Source organism: Balearica regulorum, chromosome 5 (assembly GCF_011004875.1).
Source record: "Balearica regulorum gibbericeps isolate bBalReg1 chromosome 5, bBalReg1.pri, whole genome shotgun sequence".
NCBI lineage: Eukaryota > Metazoa > Chordata > Aves > Gruiformes > Gruidae > Balearica > Balearica regulorum.
This window is the reverse complement of record NC_046188.1, coordinates 7,987,596-8,014,259: the sequence shown is the minus strand read 5'-3', so window position 1 is coordinate 8,014,259 and position 26,664 is coordinate 7,987,596. Positions and strand designations below refer to the sequence as shown.

Below are 26,664 nucleotides of genomic sequence, written 5' to 3'. Positions count from 1 at the left end.
GGGGGAAGATTTTTTCCACAGCGGAATAGTGTCCTCTGGGAGAAGCACTGCTGCTTGTGCCAGCTACGGCAGGAGTGTGCAGCACACCGGGATGCGCTCTGCAGGGAACGCTCCTGCCCTGGCAGGGACTGCCTCCACAATCAGCTATTTTCCATCTCTTGTTTCCTTCTACGATCCTAAGTCTGCAGCTGCATGCAAAATTAACGGAGGCAGAAGCAATAGGTGGAGAAATTCCTTCCAGGATTTTATTGTCCGTACCTTTAAAAGACACTGCCCGAGTGATGAAAAGGCTGGAGGGAGAGAGGCGGCTGGGTCAAGAGTAGGGAAGAGCTTAACACAGAAATCGGCGTGTGGTGTCTCACTGCACTGACTCATCTGCTCCTTTGGGGCTCCGGCACCGGAGCAGCACGGCAGAGCTGGGTCCCTGAACAAAATGATGGAAAAGAGGGCTCCAGCCCCAAGTCTGCCTCCTGTTGCCTCCCCCTCACAGCTGCTCTCACTGGGAGAGGGAGGAATCCTCAAAAAAAAAAAAAAAAAAAATGGTTGATGGCTTCACGAAAGGCTGGTGTTTTACATGTTACCTTGCACTTTATGGTTATCATTTGCGGGCAAAATGCAGCCACCTTCGTCGAGCATTTCATAGTCTGTTTTCCCCAAACCCCAGCCGCGGAGAACACGGGAATGCTGTCTTACAAACCACTGCGGAGATGAAAAGGCAGGGGCTTAGGGCGTTTTTTGGTTTGTTTCGCTCCGGGGGACAGAGCAAAACTTCGAAGGGGTTTCCCCGAGGGCCCGACTCGGGAACAGCCAGGGGACGATGCTCGGCGGGGCACGGCAAGGGCCGCGCACCCCCGCCGGACTCCGCTCCCTTCCGCGCCGTTCCGCACCGTTCCGCGCCGCTCCGCCCTCCTCCACCTCCCCCCCCCCCCCCCCCGCGTCCCGGGGCGGCCCGGCTCCGCGGCGGGGCGGGCGCGCAGGCGCAGGGGGTGCGGGCGGCGGCGCTCGGCGGCGCCGTGCGCGGCGCGGCCCCAGTCCGCGCTGCAGCCGCCGCGGGGGCGCCACTACCATGAGCGGCCGCGGCCGCCCCTGCGCGACTCACGGGCACCGGGCGCACCAGCCGCCGCCGGCCCCCCCCCCCGCCCCGCCGCCGCCGCCGCCGCCGCTGTCGCCGCTGCCGCGCACCCCCGGCCCCGGAGCCCGGCGCTGCAGGATGCCGGGGGGCAAGAGAGGGCTGGTGGCACCGCAGAACACCTTCCTGGAGAACATTGTCCGGCGCTCAAGCGGTGAGAGATCCCGTCCGTCCATCCCTCCGTCCGTCCATCCCTCCGTCCGTCCATCCCTCCGTCCATCCATCCCTCGGAGCGCGGAGCCGCCGCGCCCGCTGCCACGCTGGTGGGTCGGTGCCAAAGCGGTGCCTTCAAGGAACGGGGTCTGCCGTGCCCCGCCGGGCTCCGCTGGAGCCTTGCCCTCCGCGGTCCTTTCCCTGGCCCCCTCACTTCTTACATCGTTATCGGTACTATGAATTCGTAGTTTTTTTTGTTTTTGTGAGCCATTTCTGAAAATAAGTAGTCATTATTTACATTTCTAGTATCCTCTCCGCTTGTTGGGTCATTTTTTTCCTTGTTCTTTAGTTCTCTAATAATTGGGCTTGCAAGTATTGTCATTCAGTGGTTCAAAGTCTGCAATTCTGTGGCACGTCTAAGTCTGTGGCAAAGGTGCGGGGCAGGAGGATGAGGGAGTGACTGTGATTTGGACAATGGTAATCCTGTGGCTGAGCAAATATGTAAGAACTGTCTGCGGTTGCTCATCTACAGCTTCTCTGTTAGGTGGATATTTACAGGACTGGTTTGGGACCCGTGGCCATCGAATTATTCCTTGCTGCTGGAGTTAATTTTACCCTTTCATCCAATGCAAAGCACTGGTCAAGAGCACTGTATGTGGCTCTGTTAAAGTTACAATGTACTTGCAGACGGTCTCTCTAGGTGTATTAATGTGGATGCTGCTTTAGGCAAGTCTTGTGCTAGTTACTTTCTTTTTTACGTAGTCTTTGCACTGGCACGTAACTACTGACACATACGAGTGTTTGCACAAAGTCTAGTGAGAGACCTCGACTTTTCATCTGCTAGAAGATACCTCCTTGGGCAGCCCAAAGTTTAGGGCGACCCTGGCATACCAAAGCGCTGCTGTGCCAGCGTGCATCTGGGGACGTGAATGGGAAAGGTGGGCAAAGCAGAGCACTGAGAAAAGTTGCCACATCTATTATTAATCAAGACACTAATGTGATGTGAAATGGTGCTGAAAAGTGTTCCCTTCCACCTTTCTATTGCACGATTCTGGATTTACCTCACATTCATACTAAGGTGGTCTGGTGTGCTGGCTGGAAGCTGATTTTGGTGGCAGGTAGTGAATTAGTGATTCATTGTCTTCCCCAGGAGGAGGAGTGGGATGAGGACCTAGAACTTGTTTTAAAATGTTCTATGTTAAAATGCCAGCCTTGTGTTAAGCCATCAGCCATTTTTTGGGGGGGGTCTTCCTCCTTCTCGTGTTGCCTGTGTCAGTTCTGTGGTCAGCAGCTGACTCCCTGTCAAGCTCTGTAACTGCACGATCACTAAGAGCTAGTTTCCCCGCAGTAGTGTATTTATTTACCAGAATATTAAATGCAACCTTAATTAATATGGGTTTATATAGCACTTTCCCTCTGACAATTTCAAAGCGCTGGGTGGAATTTAATTACACTTCACAGCTCCTTGTGGAAGAGGACACACAGAGGCATTCCCAACCTGTTCTTCGAACTGTGGCGTAAATGGGGGCTCAGGGCATCACAGTTGTTTTCCCAAGGTCATATGGCAAGTTGGTGACAGAGCTGGGAACACGGTTTGGGATTGCCATGCTTTTGTATCATGCTCTAATTAAATCACATGTCCTCCCTGGTGAAAGCTCAGTAAAGCTTTGAGATGTCACAAACTGGAAAAGCTCAGAAGGCTTTTGAACATTATACTTTAAAAGCAGGTATCCCTCTCCAGTTTTTAACCTGGTCTAATTTGGGAACGTAAATTATGCTGATCTGGTCATTCATTGTGTTTTTTCTCTGGCACCGATGATAGCTAAGCGTGATGCTACAGAGGCAAATCTGCCCCGTTGGACAACAAAGTGAAAAGTGGATTGGGAATTTGGTTTTAACTCATGTTAGTGGTCTGTGCTGTGCCCTGAAATGTGATTTAGTTCTTATTTTTGTCATCCAGGACATAACTTTATTTGTCCTTTACAGAAATAGTAGTTTTCACTCAATTCAGCACTGTTTAATCTGAACTTAATGGTATCCAATAGAGCAAATCTGGTTCAAGTATCTCCTGCCAGTGCTTCGTACAAGGCAAGGATTTGGTCTGCTGACTGTGTGCTGGGATTTGTTTTCATACTTGGATTCACCAGTTTTCAACAGATTTTTTCGTTGGCAAGTTGAGGAACAGGATGAAGGAAAGACTGATGATTGTTTTTTTTAAAATACATCTCCAGCATCCACAAAAAAAAGTGCCCTTCTATTGCCTTCCCTGGTTAAAGAACACTTTCTTGTGAGATTTCTGACACTTATGCAATCCTGTTGCACTTCTTCATCATAAATCTTTTCTTAACAACCAGGGGCTTTGTTGATAGAGGTAATATCTTGGGCAACAGGTACAGCTGGAAAAATTAGACAGGTATTTTGGCAGATAGGTTCTTCTTCAGGTGAAATGGAAGCAATGATTTCAAAATGAAATGTAGGTGGAGACAAATTACTCAAAGTTCCCAGAGATGGATCTGAATAACAAAATTTATAGACAAAATTGCAGTAATTTTAAAATGTGAAAAGTCAGAACTGACATAGTGGGAACACAGCGTGCAGACTTAGACTGATGGCCAGCCTGGTGTTAAAAAGCAATCATATATTCAATTTTCAGCATTATTTAGTCATTTTCTGTTTAGGAATGTTGTGAACCTTTCCTTTTCACCCCAGCTTTGGCTACAAATCAGGTTAAAATTATGAGAAAAGCACTCATGATGTCAGTCATGAGCAAACGTTGAAGAGCCGTGCAGAAAGGGACAGGGTGGCCGTGGCTCTTCCGTCCTCTGTATGGAGGGGTGGGATGTCTGGGCTGCTGTGCTGGACATTCCCCTTCTGGCTTATGGGAAGGAGGGGAACGACTGCCAAAGAGACGTGGAGGGCTCCACGTTGTCCCTTTGCCCAAGGAACCTCTCTTTTGGAGGTGACCTTACACCTTGGAGCTTGTGAAGTGTTTTAGAGCAGCAAGGTACTTGGCTTTTTGGACAGCAGCACGTTGTAGGTGCTTCCCAAAGCATTTGGTGGTGGACGGTAACCTCTAAGCTGCTTTGCAGGTTCTTTGCCCGCACCACAGCCGAGCTCCGCTCAAGGAGAGACAAAGTGTGCGGGGAGAAGCGGGCTCTGTCCTTAGACCAACTGCTGCGGTTGGTAAAAAGGGACAAGCCCTCAGGACACACAGGCCTATCTTCAGGGTAATCTCAGTGCACTCTCTGCAATCATTTTTTTTTTTTTTTCTTTCTTTTAAAGCACAGCAAGTAAAGGTCTTATCTGAGGCTCATAAAGATTGATACGATCTTGCTACAGCCTTGACTGTGCCCCAGATCTTAAGGACACCAGGTGTTTTGCTGAGCTGAAAGCAGAAGTGTTTTGTGAGAGCACTGGGTTAAATCACATTAAGGTGACTGCCTTTTACTGCCATTAGTATTTTGGACTTTTAATAAGGGTCTTCCTTAGGGCAATGTTCTCTCCTAAGATGTTCTCAGCACTCTGTGCCTGTTACTACTAATAATATTGGTGTCTTCTTCAGTGCATTCAGAGCTCCTGCTGGTACTGACATTGGCTCAGCATGGCAGAGGTGCGATGGGTACAGAATTGGGCAAGTCTCTAGAGCAGGGCTTGGCTTAGCGGACCTGGCCGGCGTGCAGAGCCATCCGGCAAGTTGAGTCACGTGCACAGGGGCAGAGAAATTTGTCTGTCTTACCTGTTCGTCTTCACATATTCTAGCAGCGAAAGCATTAAGCTTGTGTTAATGGCATAATTTCCTTTTGTGCTAGAGGATGAGTTTGGGAAAAGGTTAACTCTGGGACTTTGCGGCAATACGCAATAAGGAGTGCTAACAGTCTGGAAGAGGGGCTTCATTTGGGGAAAGACTATATATAGTCTTATCTATATCATAAGAATCATCATTATTGGTTATCGTTTCTGGTGCAATAACTCTTAGAAGCTTCCTCAGAAAAACGGATCTTTCAGGTCGTTCACAAATGTATTTTGGCATTGGGCTGAAATCTTGGCTCCATAAGGCTTACATGGGGATTTTGCCGTGAGCTGTAATGAAGCTAGCATTTGATTCCTGGCCTTTTTCAGCTTTGTGCCACGTTCCTGCAAATCAGCTCCTTTAGACAGAGCTTTATCCCTGCTGGGTCCCGTGACTTTGATGGGTGAAGGCATCAGCCCTCTTCACAGGTGACTCTGTTGTCAAGGCAGGTTACCCAGGAAGGGGGAGGAAATGAATGTCACATCTGCAGCGCTAAGACACCTTTTTCATTTTCATTACACTGGTGTTATAGATAAAAGCGTCTATTGTCTCTCCTGTTCTCCTTACTAGCCCATGTAGCGTACCTGATGTCTTGCAGGCAGGGTGACAAAACATTGTTCTCACAGGGCGTGATACACGTAGGCTCTGCTCCCCTAAATTAAAACAAGCTGCATTTTCATCTGATCCAAGTTAAGTTACATATGCTGCAGAAAGTTCTTTAAAGCAAGTTACTTCAAGTTTACGGTATGTCTGTCATTGGAAATCCTCCAAAAAAAAAATCTGGACCTCAGCAGTTCCCTATATCTCTACATAAAGACACTATAAACTGTGGGACAAAAGTTTCCATCCTCCAGTTCAGTTGAATGTGAAGAAGTTACTGAAGGGATGACCAAAGAGCTTATGTCGTTAGGGCTTCGGCATTCGAAGGCAGAGGGTTCCTTGTGCAATTTCTTTGACTGCAGGCGGCCTGCTGATACGCACATCAATGCAAAGCGGATTTTTACACTAAGAAGCATTATGAGATGACATTTGTGAGTAGATTTCAATTGCAAGCGCCCCGCTTTCCTTACTCTTCAAGTTGGTTTGCTGAATGCTGAAAGATTAAGCATATCTGATTGCTGCTGATATTGGGAGAGTTTTACGTGGTCTAATTTTTTAAATTATTTTATATGTGTTTATTAAAAAAAAAAAAGAAAAATATTATTACGCCTCTATACCATTGTGTTAATTCAGGAGCCCAAATTATGCCATATCGTCAGCTCAAGGAATAGCTGGATTTCCTTGAGGTTTGATCAGCTGCTTTGTAAATCAGGGATCCTACCTTTCTAACATTTCTTTCTGTGTGTGTCGCTGGCGGTGGGATGGGGCGGTGGGATGGGGAGACCTTGTTCTCTGCTGGGGGAGGCTTGAGCGCTGCTGAGCGTTTGCCACAAGAGGTCACTGCAAGAGTTGTTGCGTTCCCAGGTTAGTGTTTAAATCCGAGAGAGAAGAGAAAAATGAAATTATTGATTTTTTTTTTTTTTTTAGAGTAAACATCCAGTGGGTTTTTTTGTTTGTTTTTTTTTATTGCTGTTGGAAGGAGTATGCAGCCAAAGAATAATGCCAGGAAGTTAAGTGAGCTGTGGAAATACATTTAATTAGCCTGTTTAACAGGGTACTGTTCAGTGGTTAAGCGGGATTTTAGGTTATTCTCCTGGACAGCTAAGGGAATAGTATTTTCTGGTTTGATTAAAATTAAGTAATAGAAGAAGATTTTGGAGGTAGCACTCTAATGACCTGTTTTTCAGGAAAAAAAATCCCACAAAACTCTGATACTTGTTTAATCAGCACAATTAGTCACTGGCTATTTTAAACACCAAGCCCTGGGTAACCCGGATAGCCAGGGCCTGATCCTGCACCCACGTGTGGCAGCGGGAGGGGGTCTGATGACAGCAGCACCTCGGTCCTGGGCTGGGATCCGTCCTGCCGATAGTTTTGCTTCAGCCGCTTGCACGAAGAGGGGAGCACGGGAGAGGCAGACAATTCTCTGCCAAAACGGGCTTTGAGATACGGCCGGGCTCTGTGAAACCGCAGCCAGGACTAGCTTAGGGCTGAGTGTTTGCAAGAGGAGCCCCTCGTGTCTGGACAACTACTTTTACCGTGATTTTCTCATCTGGGAATGTGAAGGATGCACTCTTGTTTGTATAAAGCTAGAAATCTGATTTTTGGTTGCTCCCCAAGGGTGCCCGTGTGCCTTCAGTGAGAGCTACCGTGTGCTCCAGCTTAAATTTAGTCTCACTGCATCTTTGTTGTGTTCTCCATAATTTTAACAGAAAACACATTCAGCGGTGGCATTTAGAAGATAACCATGATAGGCGAGAATTAGTTTAACTCTAGGATAAATGAACGTGGGGGGGAGAACCTGTGATCAGAATTGTATGAAATGTCATTTCCCAGGCAGCTCATAGGGATGCTCTCTTGTCCTTATCGACTCAGAACTCTTCCTGGGGTCAATGAAATTGTGCCACAATAAAGGCAGGGGACCACACTGTTTGCGGGCTTTCACATTCAGAATGATTAAAGTTATTTTAAGTTTTCAGGAGGTAAGTTCCAGGCGGACTCTAATCTTTCTTCTTGAGCTCACTTGCTAAATTGCTGAAAGCTGCTGTGTTCCCAGCTAAGTGACTTACACGTGGATTTAATATTTCAGCCAACGCTGGATTATTTATGTTTTGTTTTATTTGAGGAGTACTTATTTTGGGCAGGAAATAGATAATTTTCACGTATCAGTATGGTGGCATCTTTCTCTGGGTTTAGCCCTCTTTGCATTTTCATAATATGAGTATTAAATAAAAACAACAGTGGTACGGAAAGGTGACGTAAAGAGTTAGTCCTTTGAGAGGTTTTTTTTTTTTTTTTTTCAGGCAAGCAACGCTTAATGTGCCAGATAAATTGGATGACACTGATGTTTTGCATGCTTTAAAGACACCGGGGAAATAAGAGCTTTGTTAGAAAACAGCAGTGTGGTTTTATAGTAAGGCGTACAAAGTGCCGGTGGAGGTTGCTGCTTCGAGCACAGTGGTTTGTCTGCAGCCGACTCCAGAGCTGGAGGGATGTTGTCGCCCGCGGAGGCTGATTTCGGAGGGCAGTGCCCTCTAACAGGGTTTTGGATTTCCTGATGTATTCCGTGGGGATGCAGAACATCGTGAGCGTGCGGTTGGAGTCACTGTGTACAACACCAGTGGAAATATGTATTATTAGGGCCAAGGCTTGCTCAGGAGAGCTAAAAGAAAATAAAAAATGAGAACATTTTTAGGACCTCCCTCGCCAACACACACACACACACACACAGAGGAGCCCCATGAGTTTTCCAAGATGGTCTAGACAAGACTGCAGCAATAAGCTGACCCTGTGTAGTTATAAGGAGAGTCAGCTGACAGCAGTTTAGGTGGTTTGGGGCTGTTAGAAGACAGCATTAGCAAAAAAGGCAAATTCCAGGCATTTCCCAGAGCCTGTCAGGTCTGTGCTGCACTTGCCCTGCTGTGAGGGAGGTAATTTGGAATGACAGCTTGGTGTAAAGTTGCTTGAGTTAGGAGTTTATTCCTAGATGGAAACACTGCTTCTTTTTATTATTATAATAATTATTATTACTTGTATTCTGCCACTGCTTCATTTTTTAAAATCATCTTTTCAGTGGTGACTTTTCTGAAAAGATTAGTTGCCTGTTTTCTTGGGATGATACAGAATTCTGAAATGGCGATTCAAACAATTTTGGTTACAAGTGGTACCCAAGCATTCTTGAGAAAAGATGATTAGAGACAACATTTCTCACTTGGCTAAGCATATCTCCTGGAATGATTAGCTGTTCTTGCTCTCCTGTGATTACATAACATGAATTTTACACTGCTTTGGGCATTTCGTTGGTTAAAAAAAATTGCTTGCACACTGTGGTCTTTCTGGGTTTTTTTCTTTTTTTTTAAACAAAACAAGGCTCAGTGCTGTGTTGAATATTAGCTACTGCAAGATAGAGTAAGATTAAAGGCTTGCTGCTCTACAGCATAGGCTGCCTTTATACAAAAGAGCCTTTTTACAAAATAGAAGCGCAGCAACAGCAAATACAGTGCCTTTAACAATTGTTTTCCTCGGTTGTGTTTTCCAACCTGAAATTTTGCTAACTGTATGTCTCTAATACCCCAATTCCTTGCCATCAGTATTAAACCTTGCAAACAGGGGAGATATATTAGCTAATAAAAAGCCTGCTGACTTTCTAAGAGGAATCTGGCAACTCTGAGACAGGCGAGTCTCCTGGCTGAGCTCTGCTTCCCTGCTCTTTTACAGACAGACACTGGTGTTTAGACATGTCTAGTCACAGAACTTATACAACCTACAGATTTGTGATTTAGGCTCTCCACAATATATCAGAAAGGGGGATGGGTGGAGAAGATGAATGGTAGAAGCAATGACATCAACGCAAGCTTAGAAATAATAAAAATTGACTTTTATCTCTAGGGAAATGGGAAGTGGAAATGCATTTTCAGTACATTGGAGAAATCCGAGCAAGGATGAATGCATTACCAGACATTTCAGGATAATCATCACACAAGTTTTGAAGTTAGCTGGATGTTAATTTTATCACCACAGAGTTGCATAGAGTTTCATGTACTGGATCAGACCATTGGTCTGTCAGATTTACTGTCCTGCTTTCAGCAATGGCCAATGTCCAGCAGACCAGGGTACAAGTTCCCAGCTTCCATAGTAAAATACTTGTGAGATTGGGTGCTGCTGTACATGGAGAGAGAAGACTTTCCTTTCTGGGCCACAGCACAGATATTGCATAAGTTTTAGTTACCGGTGTCTTACTGCGGAATGCGAGCTGTATTTATGTGTTGCCATCCATAACTTTGGCTATCCTTGGCAATCTCAGTTGTGATAGAATTCTTTCAGTGAATTCGTGGTATACTTAAAAACTGAGTAAATTCAGATGTTCTGGTGTAGGCATAGTGGCTGAATTAGGTGTTTTCCAGTTATTAGTAGCTAAATTCTGTTAAGAAATACTTATCCTTGAGAATACCTCCAACATAATATATTCTTTAAAAAAACTAGCTTGCAGAGTATAGCTCTTGTGTACTGAATCCAACAGGAAGGCAGCTGTGGAGATCCCAGTGCTGGTGTCCGTGCTATGCTCATCACCCTGCAATTTGCAGACCTTTTGCTGGCTCCTTTTCTTCTGAAGAAGGTGCAAAACACCAGTCTTATCTGTTGAAGACAGCAGGCAAGGAGAGCTTGCCTTTCCCATGAAAGGAGTCTGAGTCTGTCTTGCAGAAGGCATCTGCCCTGGGGTGGGGGCAGTCCTTGATGTGTGGCATTGCAGGGCTCATGCCCATGCTTCAGAAAAGACTGACTGTGGTTAGTTCGTATCAAAGATCTTTTTTGGAGTGAGCCAAAGGACTTTTACAATGTGGACTGTGGGCCATCAGGGGAAGAGGAGAACCAGGGGTGAGCCTGGGATTTGATGACTGAGGTGTACCCAGTGCTTGCCTGCAGCGACGCCGGTGGGGCACGTCCCTGTGCTGCTGAGTGAACAGCTATGGTCTGGGTGGGTTTCCTCCCTGTTGTGTGCAATGAGTATGGACGTATCTCAAGAAGGAGCAAGTCAGTTGGCAGCCTGCAGGCAGGTCTGTAGCACACTTGTCTTTCACTATACCTGATCTGCTTGAATGAAGACTTGACTTGTGCCAAGAGGCTGCTGTGGGACTTCACCACACTGCAGCAGGGCACAGGGGGACATCAAGATACCCTTGGCTGAGGGTCCTTGTTTTGGAGCTGCTGGCAAAGGAGGCCCGGACGAATGCCCAGCCAGGTGTTTGGAAAGGAACAGACTTGTCTTTGGTGTTAGGCTGCTCTATGGCAACTGGAGAGGGAGAGGTTTTTCCAACCCTTGTCTCTTACACCTGGTTCAAGCAGACAACTAGGAGTTGAACAGAGTGGAATTTGCCATCGTCAGACTGATGGAAATCTTAACCCAAGACGCAACTGTGATTGACTGTTCTTAGCAAGGAAACCATGTAACTGAGTGGTAGAAATATGGAAGTCAGGCATGCAGATGGATTTAGTCCAGTACTGGCTGTTAGGACCCATCCTCAGGGGAGGTAACTGCAGAAATGGATTTTCACAAGTGGTTAGTGGTGATGATGTCATATAAAGCAGTCTCTTCTTCAACTACACAAAACTCCTAGAAACCTGAAGGCTGGCTCTACCAAGGAGTCTCAGTTGACAAAGGTTAGGATCCAAAATGGAGACATGTTGGAGAATATACAAGGAATCACAGCAGAGAATTCGATGCAAAAACTCCTCTGTGTTGCTTTTCACTCTGCAATTTTAGGAAATTATGGCCAAAAAAAGGAGGTTCTCTCAAAGCGTCCCGTCATCCAATACGTAGTTTGTGTCTTTACAGCTGGGTATGGACTAGCTAATGTAAAATTAAATCTACCTGCAGTTTTGATCTGGAGAAATTGTAGAAATAGGCAAGAATTAATATGTGTCTTGGAGAAAATAAAATGAGTCCTGATAAAATCTACGGTAGCCATGGAGTCGTGTGGATACTGAGACTTGGGTATACAATAAAACCCCAGGGTCAGGTGCTGACCCATTCTTCCTTAAATCTTATCAAGCTGCTCACCGAGCAGCAGTATTAATGAAACATGGATTCCTATGGCTTTGTGCCCGCAGTTAAGATTTTTCCCCAGTTGGAATAGGACGCACACATACATATTCACGTGCTGAGCATGGATGAATAAGCCATATTTGCTGAGGAGACAAGGGTAAAAAAGAAGTCAATTAAGTAAAGGAAAATTCATGGGGACAAACCAAAACGTATTCTAACCTCTGGTCAAATTTCTAGTACATATGCTGTATATCTGATCTAACCTTACAAATACTAGTATCTACAAAGACACTTCTATTTTTTTCTAATTTTATGGGATTTTTTTTTTTTTTTTAACTTTTTTTGAACTATCAATAGTTTGGCTTTATGTCTTGTTCCCTCCCAAGTTTCTGGTGAATTTGATCAGTTCAGTGAATGCCTTATCAAGTATTTTGAGACTCTCAGGTGTAAAGAAGTATAAAATCCATAGAAGACAACCATTAAATGCTATACATTGGCTGCTGGCTGCAACACGTGTCTTCTGCTGGGTACTCTGTGTCCTGAAACAGTTACGTGGTGGGAATACACAATCAAAATTGTTGGATGGGGTGGGGGTGGGGGTGGGGGGGCAGGCTTTGAAACAGGGTTATCTGCTTTTGGCCTGTGGGCCTCTGGGGAGCACCCAGATGTGCACAGCACCCATGAGTGAGTTTGGTATTGCAGTCTCTCATCGGGCAGGTTTGCTATGTGAGCAAAACTTTGGTGAAAGATAATCCTAGAAAGAAATCTCTTTCCAAATCTAACCAGAGGACTTGTAATATTGGTTTTTTTCCCTGCGGGATGGGAAATTAAGTATCGCTTACGCTCCCATCCTCTCCAGCTGTTGGGGTGTGGTGGTGGGAGGGTGGCCACCATGGGGGGAGCCCGGCGGGTTTAGGGTGCTGGTGGTGTCTCCCCTTTTCCAAATTGGAGAAGGTGCAAGGTGTTGGGGGGACATCAGTGCAGCGGGATGTGCTCCTGCAAACCCTTTGGTTCCCAGGGGTTAGGATGTCGCCTGTGTTAGTGTCTGCGCTGTGCTGAGGAAAGCTGGGCTGAGTCCCCGGTGCGGAAAGGGCTGCGGAAAGCCAGGGACATTTTATGTAATGCTCAGGCTTTGCTCCGTGTCTCCCGCTGCTCGTAGCGAGGGCATCTCCCTTTGGGTAGGAAAGCAAACTTTTAAAGCTGGCGTTTAGGCTAAAGAATATTTGTGATGGATTCAGGTAAATTTTTTGAGCTTAAAAGTGTTAGATTTCACAAAATCTAAACTTCTATTTCTCACATTGGTTGTCTTTTAAATATTTTTTAATCTGCTTTTCCATAGAAAATCCAATAACCTCCAGATTATTTTTTTTTCCAAATTCATGCTTATAAATAAAAAAAGAAAGAAATACTATTTTTTTCAGTACACTTTCCTTGTTCAACAGAATAATGTTTGCATAATGTACAATCCAGTCACAGTTCCAAATTCCCTGAGAAGGGCATGTGTAGCTTATGCAAACCCAGTGTCACTTTTATGTGAAAATGAATGTGCGCACCTGAATATATGTCTGTAAGTAACTGGCGTAACCATTCTTTGACTATTACGAGGAAAAATTGTAAAAATCTCCTTAATTTTTTTTTCCCGCACAAGAACTGCTGAAAGGAACGTTTCCTATAATTTCTATACAGCAGTGATTGTTAATAGCTATATTTTAATAGCTTTTTAGCATCAGTGAATGGGAGCAGTTAGTTCCGTAGCTGCAGTCAAAGTGAAATTGAAAACTAACAGTAAAAATAAAGAAAACTCCAAAGATCATCACAGACTACAATTTGAGAACCTCTACTAAGTGAGAATATTATTTCTGAAACAAAATTAGGAATGTTTACAGTGTTGATGAACCTAAAATCCCACACCATTGTGTTTAAGCAAAATGGGTATTTCCTTCTTTGGAAACGCCTTGCTAAAAGCAGGGATGGTAGAATCTTTCCAAACTAGTGAATAAAACTATTTTAGGACTAACTCATGACGTGTTGGTGCCAGTCCGTGTGTTTAAACTGTAGGCACTGACTGAAAGAACAGATGACTGAAGCAACATTTAAAGCTGAGTTCAGCCTCCTAGAAATACTCCCTGCCCATATTTTGTATTTGCAGCAATGGATGCATGTTACTAGGATGAACCAAACCCACCTATTTGCATTTTTGATAGACTGCCACTGAAATTCAATATCCGTTTTGTGTTAATTCAATGTGTAAGTCCCTTTGGCACTCATCAGTTCCCCGATCGTGCTGAATTTCCACGCGGGTCACTTAATATCCACGCTCCGAGGCGTGATGTGGCCCGTGGCGTGGCTCGTGGCATACCACGAGATGCGATGGGCACGTCTGGTCCCTCTCCAGCGGCTCCCGGCACTCTCTGTCCCTCATCCCAGGGATGCTGGCTGTGTCCTGCAAAACGGACTGGGACCTGCCAGGAGGAGACATTTACTTGTCTTAAGCAAGAGAGTCGTCATCAGCCTCAGGTACACATACTGTTCAGTATTTGAAACTCAGTTTGCAAGTTAATTTAAGGTTGATTTCAAGATACATATAAAATGAAAATCAAACTTGATACCTTGCCCAGATGTTGTGAATAAATGAATCCTTTCTGAATTGCTAAAGCACTGATGGTTATATCAGTGTTTTGGGAGGCAAGAAGCAACTTACGTTATTAGGAGTTACCCTGTTTCATCACAATTTCTTTTCTGATGCCCATTTTGATTTCAGTTCCCTCTGAAACGTCACAATAGAAGTTACCATCATAAATAACTCTGTATCTGCTGTGTAACACACAGAGGATTTAAATGTACTTTACCACTGACAACAGCCCTTTCTCTCTTTTTCTCTTTCTCTTTTCAGAATCCAGTTTTTTGTTGGGAAATGCCCAGATTGTGGACTGGCCCGTAGTTTATAGTAATGACGGTTTTTGTAAACTCTCTGGATATCATCGAGCTGACGTCATGCAGAAGAGCAGCACTTGCAGGTATGCTAACTGTCTGTTGCCACTCGATGCACTTGAAAAAATATAATCTGCTGGGAAAAACAGTGAGGTTTTGGAAAAGGACTGATGTAAGAAAAGCATTGTTTTTGCAGGAATTAAAGTATTGAAACAGGCTTTAAATTAATGAAACCAGCAATTTATCCAGGACATGGTAAAGCACTTTGAAATTTATCCTGGCTCATATAAGTATGAATGTTCTCTAGCTAATGATTCAATAAAGAAAGTGGGGTTTTGGGTAATATATTTCAAAGACTTTTTTTACTAGATTTTTGTTAATTCGCCTGTTATCATGCCAGGAGGCAGTGGGCTATTCTGTAGCCCATGTTGGTCCCTGTTATTACACAGAGACACAGAGCACAGTAATGTGCAAAATGCATCTTTATTCCCAGGAGAGTGATTAAGCTGATGATATATTTACTCTAAGCATTGCAGCTTTATGGCTTTTTCCTTTTGTTGGTGGTCTTTCAGGAGCGGGCGGCTGTGATTTATGATTAGACGTGCGTCTGCACCTTGTCTGCTGCCTCCTTTAAAAGGAGATGCTTTGGGGAAAGACTAAATCCCTAATGCGTGTGCATGTGCGTGTGCGGATGAGCAAAGTAAACGAGGGACAGAGGCAAGAAGGAATGGCTGAGATATAAGTTTGTGTAGGTTTTGCCTTCATGCGTTCAGGGCGCGACCACCTCCAGGGTACTGGGAGGAGGGGGCTGCGTATTTACAGTGATGATTTTTGGGAGACGGGTGCTGCCAGACACTGATCATCAGCTGATGCTTCAGCTGGCAGGAGCGGGGCGGGCAGCGAGCCTGTCCTTGGATGTCACTCATCACCTACTCCAAAAAGCAGCACGTGCTGATGTGTGGTCGCTGCTCTCGTCTGCCGGGAAGGGGAGGAAGCTTTGGGGGTGCAGGGTTGTTCTGTGCAGCCAGGTGTCCTCTACTGGTCAGTGGAGAAGGGATGGGCACGTGCTGCTGAAATGAGATATTCATTCACACAGTAGCAACAGAGTCGATATACTCAGTGGGGCTGAAGGAAATAGCCTCGTCACAGCTGTCCCAGATACACATACGTGCTTTCCCCTTTGCTCTCTGCTACCCTGTATATTGAACTGCGTAAGTCTGCCAGCCCTTTTATAGTCTGTGCACATTAAATTAATTACAAATATAGAATGGGATTGTAGGGAGATGTTCAGGAAGTGAAGGTTTAGCAATGATAATGATTCTCCTGTGCCTCAAATACTGAAGGGACCAAAACATTTATTGCACGTGAGTGCTTTTTGTGAATGTGATGGGCTCTAGTTACCATTCGTAAGGATCCTGTTTTGACCATGTTCAAGTAGATCATACAGGTGAATCATACAGTTGCAAATTCATGGAGGAATTATTGTGGAAAATGGAATTGGGAGCAAAGATTTATTCCCCCCCCATTAATCTTCATTCTATACATCCATCTGTGGATTTTGGAGAGGCCTCTCTACACTCAAAGCATGGCTAGTACTTCTTTTGTGTCTCAGTCTTAGCTGGCGGAGTTATATATGCAGTGCGATGTTTCCTGCTTCTTAGGAGACATCCCAGTCTTTGCAGATTAAAGGAGAGCTGAAGAGGTTCCAGCATGGTCTGACATGCAATGGGTAGCCTTCCAGAGCAATGTCTTTGGAGCTGCTCTCTAATGAAGAGCTGTGCAGCTCTGTGGAACAGAAGGTAGTCTTGAAGGCCAATGCTGTCTGCTTGGGCTTACTCAGAGGAATGTCATTGGAGCTTTTTGATATCTGGGGCTATTATTTACATTATTTTCTGAATCAGGTTCTCAGTCCAGATTTGCTATGTTATGCCCAGATTATGTTACATTATACATAAAAATTACTTTTATATATAATATTTGCTTTACTGTTCTAAGGCAAGTGCTCTGGGATAAGAGTGCCACACGTTTATTGCAGGTTTTGGAAGGGTCTGTTTTTACAGCTTTTTAGTGCCAAAAATCCAACCAAAGAGAAATACACAGATACAAACAATGTAAATCTAGGCTGTGATTCAATTTATTGTTGTTACTGATCATGAGGGTGATAAAGGGCAGTTTATAAATTTTGCAATATTTGATCCGTTTGCCACTGCCTACAAGGTATGGTGCCATCAAATCAGCTTTCACCCATGCTTTTCTCCTGGTTACTCCAGCGAGTATTCGCCATATTGTCTTTCTGTCTGTCCCACGCCATGCCCCACATTGGGGCTGCTCATATGTCAGCGTTATATTCAGTCTGAGGTGGTCTTGGCTGATACTGATCGCAGGGAGGGATGGATCAACTGAAGGGATTGGACGTGCAAGTCATTTTTGTTCCAGCTCAGGCAATGAGTTAGTCCTCTGACAAGCTGGTAATCCCTTTGATTTTGTACTTTTTTTGTCTTTTTAATCAGCAACAATGTGCCCATTGGCAAGAAAATCACCTAGAAATACCTCAGTAGAAGGACCAGTCTCCCTAGTTTCATGGGCACTATATAAAGGCACAGTGTACACGGGGGTCGGGCTGTGTGAATATCACGTGATGGGAATCAATGTGTGTTCTTTCTGGGTGCACGTGGCACCCAAAGGTGCATGTGTAGCTGGGGCTGATATACAGAATAAGTGGTATAAGTGAGTGTGAAAATGCACAGGATTTTTCAGTGGAAGAACTTGTGTGTTGGTGAAGCGTTGCTGTGCCAAATGAAGACGAGTTGACAGTCCAGGAGGAACAGGGCATCAGCAATTGCAACACGTCTCACCTTCAGTTAACCGCGCACAAACCCCTGCCTGGAGGTGCACCAGTAGATCAACCAGCATGCCGGAAAACCACTTGTTTCGTGCCCAGTTGCCTGCAGTCGTGACAATGTATGTCTTCATGAATGTGTTAACTAACAGTTGTAAAACATTAAACCCCAGTTTAATGCTGCAAGTCATATCAGTGTTTCTAATATTGTTGCTTCTCAGTTCAGCTCTGTGTTCTCATCAAGCCTTTGGAAGAGCAGGCACCCTTTGAGTGGCTGGTTACTGGGCCTACCCTGGCATTTTACACCTGGCATTTGCTCCAGGCTTTGCTTTGCTTACCCTTCCTGGTGCCCGAGAGGCTCGTGCCGGGCTGGGAGTAGCGGTTTGCTGGTTTTGTTTTCCAAGAGGAAACCTGCTGCTGGGCCCTGTTTGTGTGCTGCCTTCCAGCTCTACAGGGGGATGGAATTGGATCTCCGTGCTGAACCGGTTGTTTACAGGTAGCGTTTCCACCGAGGCAGTCGCAGAGCTCCAGTCAGCATCTCTGCTCTCCCTTGTTTTGATTTACTGCCATTACAAGTGGGATTAAAAAAAGCCTGCGAGTGAAATCCTGGCTCCAGTGAAGCTAATGGCAGCATTCCCACCGTGTTCAAAGAAATGGGATTTTTCCTTGATGGGTACAGTGTGCTGGACTGCAAGAAAGTTAGATTTGGTACTGGGGTGTCACCTCTGTGACCTGGTTTTTGCGTGTGTGAGGAGACCTCCTTTCACTGCCAGAGCTGTGCAAGGAAACCTTGCAGAGACATCGGTGGGACCCAGGGAGCTGCACCGTTTCTCCTTGGAAATGGTGCCTGCTCTTTAACTTGCAAAGTTTTGAAGCTATTGATGTGTATCTGTGTTTGCTGTTCTTCCTGGGTGGATGTTTGTCCTTTGTAATTGATGCCCTTTCATCCAACGCTTTTGGATGAACAGAGCTGCAAATTGGATGAAGGATCATATCTGTGCTTCCCCTGTCCTCTATCCTGGGTAATTCCTCACAAACAGCGGTTAAATACCACCCTGCCATGCACTGCAGACCTGGAGCTCTTCTGATGCCACTGCTCCGGCTCCTGACAAAGGACAGAAGAGCAGATACAAAACTTCAGATGGGGCTTTTCTGTGCCAAGGGATGCTTTCAAAGGGAGGCGGCAGCCCAGGCATCTGTAACGACAAATGGTCGGTTTCCGAGATGGGGAATATCTAAGATTGTGCCTTTCTCTGAGTGTTTCAGTAAGTCTTGTTTCTCTTTGATAAGTCTATTTTCTAGGTAGTAAGATTCCCAGTAGCAGGGTGGTTTTGATATTTATGTCTTGTACAGTTTGCACTGAAGGCACTCGACAAGCACTAAATAACAAAAAGCATGAGGCAGAAAAAGACAGAGTGATTGACTGAAGAAGTAGGAGTCCCGCCATGTGTACAAAATAGGACAGACTAAATTAAATTAAACCTGTGATAAGCAAAGATATTATATAACTTATACAGTGAGTGGCTTTCAGGTTTCTTCAGTGCTGTTAAAAATCACCTTCTGAAAAATGTTTTTATTATTCCACAAACCTTTAAAACATCTCTTTATATGTGAAAATAATGTAAGATTTGAGTATTACAGGTTTACTGCAATAATAAGCTGCTCTTAATTTAAAACATAAAGGTGACTGATTGTATTCGGCAGTGCTAACTGGTATCGTCCACCACTCAGAACGCCAAGTACAATTTGTCATTTTAACTCTAATTAATGATGACTTTCTGTATTATAAGCCATGGAAAGTCAAGCACTTCAACAAATTCTTGTTATTTTTTCCTTCAGGACTAAGAGAAATACTGTTTTAAATCTCAAGAAAACAATAAAAAGAAGATAATTAACTTGCACAACAGGCTACGTGAAAACTGTTATTTTGTCTTGCAGACAGGAGAGCAATCTGCTTTACCTCATCAGTGCATTAAAAAAGGCATAGATAAAAAACAAAATCAAACTCTTTTTGTTGTCATCTCACATGTAAATGTATAAAAGGTTATCAGCTGAACTTGGGAAGGAAAGGCAGGTCATTTGAAAATGAGCAGTAGGCTGTGTTTTGCATTTCCTAAAGAGGGCTGTGTACATTAATGATAAGCAGTACCTTAATGAAGCCTCGTGCCCTGGTAAAACCATTTCCCGACGTCAGTCGCCGTAGTGGCGTCTCCGTTACGTTGCTATCCCAAAGGTAACACTCGTGTCATTTATCAGTAGCTCTCCCTGCGTTACCAGTGAAGAAGCGCCTGTAGCGACACACGGATGTGGTGACTGTGATGCCCCACATCTGCCTCCATCGCCCATGCTGGGCAGCACCTTATTCTGGGAGCTGCCCCTTTACCTCCCTTGGCTGGCTGTATAAAGAAAAGATTCATGGTCTGGCCTTCATTGAGTATTTTAATGCTTGCCGAGTCACTAACCACTATGCTGTTTTATCGTTTCTTTCAGAACAGTAGACATAAAATAAATGTTTATTGAACCTTTGGAGGTCTGTTGATCAATAAAAGAGAAGCTGCATTGAAACCACAGAGGCGCTGATAGCTTTTCTCTTTCATATTCTCAGGGTTGTCTGTTGTAGCTTTCAGCTGAAGCTCAAACCGGTTGTGAACAAAGGAATGGAAGAAAAAAAAAAAAGTCTGATCAATTAAAAGTATATTCATCGAAGTGTCTGAAAGCTTTTATCCCATGTTCCATTTTCCTTCAGTTCTGTAATTGGGAGTTTGCACAGAGTGGTCTTCGCTTATTTTTAATTCAGGGAAGAATGACAATAAAAGCCTGGCTGTTTCCTTACAAAGGCTTTCACAAGTAAGGTCAGGGGGTTGGGTTTGCTTACACCAGCTGAAAGTCTGACCTGGAAAAGAATGCAAAGATGAGATGGTCAAGTGACAAGAAATAGCAGAGTTAAAATTTCATTTTTATATTCTCATTTTTATAGTCTGGAGAGGGATGACTCTCAAAAGCATTTAAATGTTCTCCATATTTTCACTGAAATATTAAAGAAATACAGTACACAATAAGAAAAATGAAGGTGAATTTGGTTATGTTTGGTAGAGTGCAGATGTAGCTACGCTGGAACAACTCATATACTTGCCTTCTGTGCTGAATTTTCAGAGAATTACAGTCATCACTTCTCATTGGTTGAATCCTACCTCTATTTGTAATCGGTATTTAGTAAAAGGATTCCAATTATCTTATTGTCCCAGATGCATCTTGACAAGATTAGATTTGTAGCCATCGATTCAGCCAACAGCTTTTACCTGTAATAGCTTCCATTCTTTCTCCAGAAGCCTTTTCAAGAGGATTGAACAAAATTTGGGAGGTTTTAGAGTTTTGTTCAGTTTTCTCTGTTTTGACAGCAACATTCTCGTAGCCCGCAGCTGTGGCAATAATGGTTTTATAGGCTATCAGCTCTTTTTCTAGCCATATATCCTTAAAGATATGCTCAAAAAAGTACTTAATGAAACATTAAAGTAGATTTACTTGCTGTCACTTACAGTAAAAAGGTGGTCATGTTTATTCACTACTGTAGATTTCCTTGTGACACACTAAGTATTTAAATGAAGTGTAAATCATAATTTACACTATTATGAAATAGCATCTCCAATGCTTATGCTGTTTAAGTTGACTGTAGCAAAGTTGTTGCGTGTCTAGAAAAAACAGAACCCTTTTTTCTTTTTCAGTTTTATGTATGGTGAACTGACAGACAAGAAGACCATTGAAAAAGTCAGACAGACTTTCGACAACTATGAGTCAAACTGCTTTGAAATTCTCCTCTACAAGAAAAACAGTATGTATATATTTGTGTACAGTGTTGGGAGTGATAATACATATTTAAAGTATATAATAGACCAAAATAAATTTTCATTTTGACATACGGATAAATTTGGGGCAAGATTTGGAGAAGAAATGGGTATTTTGGTTGCGACAACTCAAGAAAAGAGCTCTTTTTTCAGGACAAGTGTTCAGATTGCCAAGAATAGTAGTTGTTCCCTGCTGTCTCTAGTCTGACTCCTTCTTTCCAAAATATATTTAGTTTTGAGGATTGTTTCCCTGAAGGGAAACTGACTGGGTTAAGTGAAAAGAAATCCTGAATGAGGTTCCCCCACGTTCCTCAGGAAACACCCCCATGCCTCCACAAGTGAGAACCCAGACCCTGATTGCCGTGAGTGGATGTTCCCGGCAGTGTCGAGATGTCTCTGTGGTGTGTAAACCAACACGTACGAGCTCTGGTGAGAGTACTAAAGTTGGCGCATAACCCAGGGTAGAAAACGAGGGCATTTTGTAACTTAATGAGATGTAGTTCCTACAAGTCCCTTCCTCTTGGTGGCATTGGGTTTACAGATTGCCAGAACCAGGGAAGATTTTCTTCAGTTTGTTTTAACCATGAGTGACTCCAGTCACATTTTCTGTCCTACCCTGTGTGGGTAGTACTTGCTTATCAACGTTATAGCACATACTAAGCAAAACCTGCACTGTTGTGTGGTCTCACGCTGGTCTTGTGCAGTCTGCACATCTCTCCTGGGCTGGTGGTTCAAATTCCTGCTGTTGTCAGTGGAGATGAGCAGCCTCCTCCACTGGCATAGGCAATCTTCCCAAGATAGAAAGCAAAAACTATCAGATGAAATAGGCTCCAGAAAAGCTGGTTCCTCTACCCTGAACAGAATGAGTCTAGTTGACTGGGTCAGTGGCCATGTCAAACACAAGCCAAGAGCAATCCCAATGGAGATGTTTTCTTCAGTTTGGCTTTCATTGCTCAGTAGAGGTTGCAGGTCCTGTGGGGCTGGGGAGCCTTCCCTGTGGCTCAACTCCCTGGAGCCCAGCAGCTGAGGCCATGCTACCCCCTGGGTGGACTTTGGTGCTGGCATGGAGCACCTCGCTGGGGTGAGGCTGGAGGTTTCCCCAGCATGCTGTGGCTGAGGGGAGGTAATGGTGTGCCTCAGGAAAGAGCTAACTGTGCCTGACTGCCCCATTTCACTACAGACTCACATGAATCTTTCATGACATTGAAGAGAGCATCCTGGATACCTCGTCTTCTCGAAACAAACTTGCATGCATTATGCTTTACTTCTGCTTTCCCTTTTTAGACTGAATCTTCCTGTGTGTGCACTTAAACAGTAGAAAATGTCCAATTCTGCCTGCTTCGAAGCATTTTAGCCAACACTTTAATTAAAAAGACAAGCAAGAGCAGCTCTAAAGTCCAGTTGTTTCTGCAGGTGCCCAGGAGAGCCCTCCAAATGACCTCTTTTCAGTTCCTCAGCATATGGATGTGTCTGTTCTCTAGATCTGCTTCTCTGCCCGCTTCCTGTGCAGGTCACCTGGACACCCCCTCATATTGGGGGAATTTCCCAGAACAGACTCGTGCTGGGTATCTTTGCAGGTGGTGGTGCCCAGCACCACCAAGCCCTGTGTCCATGTGATTTCTGAAGAGGATCCCGGAGACCCAGTTCTCTCCCCATCCCTGACTTCTCTTGTTGACTGGGCTGGCAGCTCCTGCTCTAGCATGAGCCAGTCCTGAACTAAATTCTTCTCTATTTTATTTAAGTATAAAAAGAAGAAAGCCTTCTCTTGATGACTTTTCTGTAACTAGCCAGTCAGTTTTTGCTTTGGGTTGTGGATTGCCTGCTGGAACTTGATGACACTTCAGAGATTTATTGAGCTGCAGTTGTCTTAATAAAATCTTCACCTTCGCCCAGATCTCCAAGCCTATACTTTCCATAAGTTATGCAGGATTACAGTCAGACTTTATGGAAAACTACTCATTTTTCTTTTCAGACTTAAGTCAGTTCTGATGCATATCATCTATTGCCAGCTTGGTTCTCCATCACCTGAAGCCCAGAACATCAACCTCTTTCTAAAGCTAACAGGCATACCTTTTGGCTCCAGTTCAGCAGCTCATTTGCTTCCATTTGTCATATTCTGAGCCTTGTGGAAGAAGGTTCTTCAAGAAACCGCCTGCTTATCCTCCAGGCTAAATACTGGAGCAGACAAAGAAATAAAGAATAGTATCAGTTGGCATGAATATACTGCCGCAAAACGTAGACAGTTACTCTGTGGAAGGGCTTGTGATTATCACCTGCAGCCTGCATGGAGCTTACAGTGCTCTCAGAGCACCCTCCCACCCATTTTCAAACTGTAGGTCTAGAAGTGCCGTGTACTTTTGATTATGTGTCACAACTGTTTCGTTCTCACCCATTCCTTTATGCTTTTGGCAGAGGGAGATTTTGAGATTTTTCAGGTTGCTTTCCCATCCTTCTTTCCTTCAGCACAGAGATGATCTTTAAGAGCTGATGTTCACCAGCAGCATCCACGCAACTGCTGATTTCACACGCCTCCTTGGCATTTTAACCCAGCTAGGAGGTTTCAGGTTCAGACCTGAAAGTTGGCTACAAATTTCTTCTGCTTTACTGCATTTTCTTTTATATAGTCCTCAGGGCTACCCACCCAGCTATTCAGCACCCATGTAGGCGTGCATATACATATATATATATAGGTAGTACTCGGGAAACCTCTTTGCCTGCTTTTGCCCAGTTTGCTGCTTCTACAGCAGTAACCACCTTGCCTCCGTCTTTGATTTTTATCCGTGCTGTTGTACAGGTTATTTTGCCTATTTACTTTCAGAGCTTTTCAAAGGGTGCCGCTGAGTTGCCAGGTATAAGTGCAAGTGCAGTATTATTCCAGAGAGCTGCAGCGCTCTCTTTTATAAGTTATGAAAAGAGTCTTTTATCTTGGGTTAGCAACCGGGAATTGAGATAATCAAGTAATCAGCATAATGGCTTTGGAATTACCACAAAAAGCAGTCCTCCAGCTCTCCCACTTCTCCAGTTTACTGTTAGTGAGTTACTGGTTTAATCCCAGTTCAGCAATGCTGAATTTTGTCATGAACCCTTGTGGATTTTAACCTTCCCTACAGCAGTCCTAGTCCAAATGGGTTTCGTTGCCCTCTGGGCATCTATCCTGCGGTTCCTGGCGCAGCTCCCAGACCTGGTGCATTAGAGGAGATTTTTTTTTTTGGGGGGGGGTGGTGGGGCGGGCAGTGGTGCCCATGGGATAACAGTGGGCAAGCGACTTGTCTCAATGTGTCAGCTCTCAGGCTGGCATTCAGGCAGCTCAGGAGAAAAGCCATTATGTCAACTGGCTGAAAGCACGTCAGATCCCAACGGTAATTAGCTGGCTGTGAAGGCATTTATAGTGCAGAGAGTAGGTGTTGCAGGTTTGGGAGGGAGGGGACACAGCCGTGGGCATGGAGCTTTGCTGGATGGAAAGCATCTCTGACATTCACGTCCCCGCAGGTGAACAGGGTATTTCTAAGCAAATTGCTTTAAGTCTTTTAGGATTTCACCCCTTACAGAGCAGACCTGCACGTACAGAGGGAGCTGCCACGTGCATTTCAGCCTAGGAGGAAACAAGACAGTTTCAGCTCCTGAGCGCTCACGGGAGCCCTGTGTGAGGGCTTACCAACAGCCGTGCTCACCACTCCGTATTTTCTTCACTGTTTATTTGATGAGTGGTAGGATTGGAAAATTATTTTATATTTATTTCAAAAGCTAAATAGAGAGAACTGCATTGGGAGAGTGCTCCACTAGGCTGGACAATGAGGAGGTAGAGGGTATGACCTGAAACAGAGAAAGGAAGTTGAATCTCCTGATTTGTCCTGATAGGACATTTGCAATCTATGTCAGGACTAGCTCAAGTCCTCTTAAATAATGGAGTAGCATCAAAGTTGAGGCATTTGACAGTATACTCCAACAGTTTTGGATTTGATAGCTCCATATTATGTGAAGAGAGAATCAAATATACCACCCATCCATTTTTTTTCTTACCTGCCTACCCTGCAGACACTAGATTTGTGAGACATGCTGGGAAAAAACCTGCAAGAGAGGAAGAATCATATATTTCATTTCAGAATGGAGATTTATAAAGCCTCCTGTCTCTGCTTATCGGCTAATTAAATTGGTAACATTTCCCCATTTCAATGAATCTGTAAAAATAGGAATATGTTGTTTTCCTTTGCAGAGGTAAAACTAAAAGATCTGGAAGATGTAAAATGTCTAGATATGGTCCTAAACTACATGTGTGTTATAATAACATATAAATGATGAAATATTCTGTGTACAGGCTGGGGAAACTTCGTGCTACACCACAGTCCAATGGCACCTTTTTCTTTGCTTTAGGAACCCCAGTTTGGTTCTACATGCAAATTGCACCCATAAGAAATGAACATGAAAAAGTGGTTTTGTTCCTGTGTACTTTTAAGGATATCACTTTGTTCAAACAACCGATTGAAGATGATTCAACAAAAGGTAAATATGAAATACTGTATTTTTCTTTGGTAAACGATAAAGTACATGCTTGAGCTCAGTCCTGTGACAGGGACATGTCATGCCTGTGATCTGTGTCTTGAATTCAGGAAATATTTTGTGACCTGTCAGAGTTTCAGTGCCACTCTCCTAAATTATTGCTTTAAAAATAAAATGTAAATCACCATGAGTAGAAATTCCCTAACAACATTTTGCTGGAGTCACAAGGTTTCCTTTCTCTTTGTAATTTCACTACTTCTTCACTACAGCTGGCATTTGCTAAAAATGACATAATTTTGAGTCACTTTAATACTGTGTTGTTTTGGGAGACCTTTCTCCTAAGGAACTGGTATCTTTTTTTCAGAAAAAAAAAATAATAATCAGCTCCTTTGTGCTGAGATGTTGATATTTCCTCCCATTCTCACTCTTGGAGATGAAATGCAAAAGAAACAGCCCATTTGGGTCCTTTATTACTGGCCATGTTGACTGCATGGCACTGGACATTGTACTTGTTATTTAACAGCTGCTGGTGATGGTGTTTGTTGAGATGTGTCATGCTCTCATCACCTAACAACCCTTGGCCAGACCTGCAGCCTTGCATATGAGAGAACTGGTGGGGAAAGGTGCAGAGGATCTGGCAGCATCCTCTGCTTTGGTCGTAAGACGTGCGTCTTGTGTCAGGTTCATGTGCGTATTGCTTTGGCTAAAATAATGCACACTTACATAAAGAAGGGCATTTATGCTACAGCATCCACATCCCATATTCTCTTGGACGTTGCTCTCTGATGATGAATTCCTTGCTATATTTTTTCTCTTCATGTTTGGAGAAGGCTTGATTTC

At 44.2% G+C, this 26,664-nt stretch overlaps 1 protein-coding gene across 2 annotated transcripts in view; it reads left to right on the top strand.

Annotated features, from left to right (window-relative positions):
• The first annotated feature begins 1,002 nt into the window (after positions 1 to 1,002).
• KCNH5 (potassium voltage-gated channel subfamily H member 5) overlaps positions 1,003 to 26,664 on the top strand; it is a 160,954-nt gene continuing 135,292 nt past the window's right edge. Inside the window, exons 1-4 of one of the 2 annotated variants that reach the window (XM_075753351.1) lie at positions 1,003 to 1,283; positions 14,609 to 14,732; positions 21,208 to 21,314; positions 25,699 to 25,827. In XM_075753351.1, the coding sequence (XP_075609466.1) occupies positions 1,067 to 1,283; positions 14,609 to 14,732; positions 21,208 to 21,314; positions 25,699 to 25,827 (577 nt within the window). In that variant the 5' untranslated portion in view covers positions 1,003 to 1,066. Of the gene's footprint in view, positions 1,284 to 1,366; positions 1,514 to 14,608; positions 14,733 to 21,207; positions 21,315 to 25,698; positions 25,828 to 26,664 lie in introns of those variants that run through there. The other variant, XM_075753352.1, reaches the window with a different exon arrangement.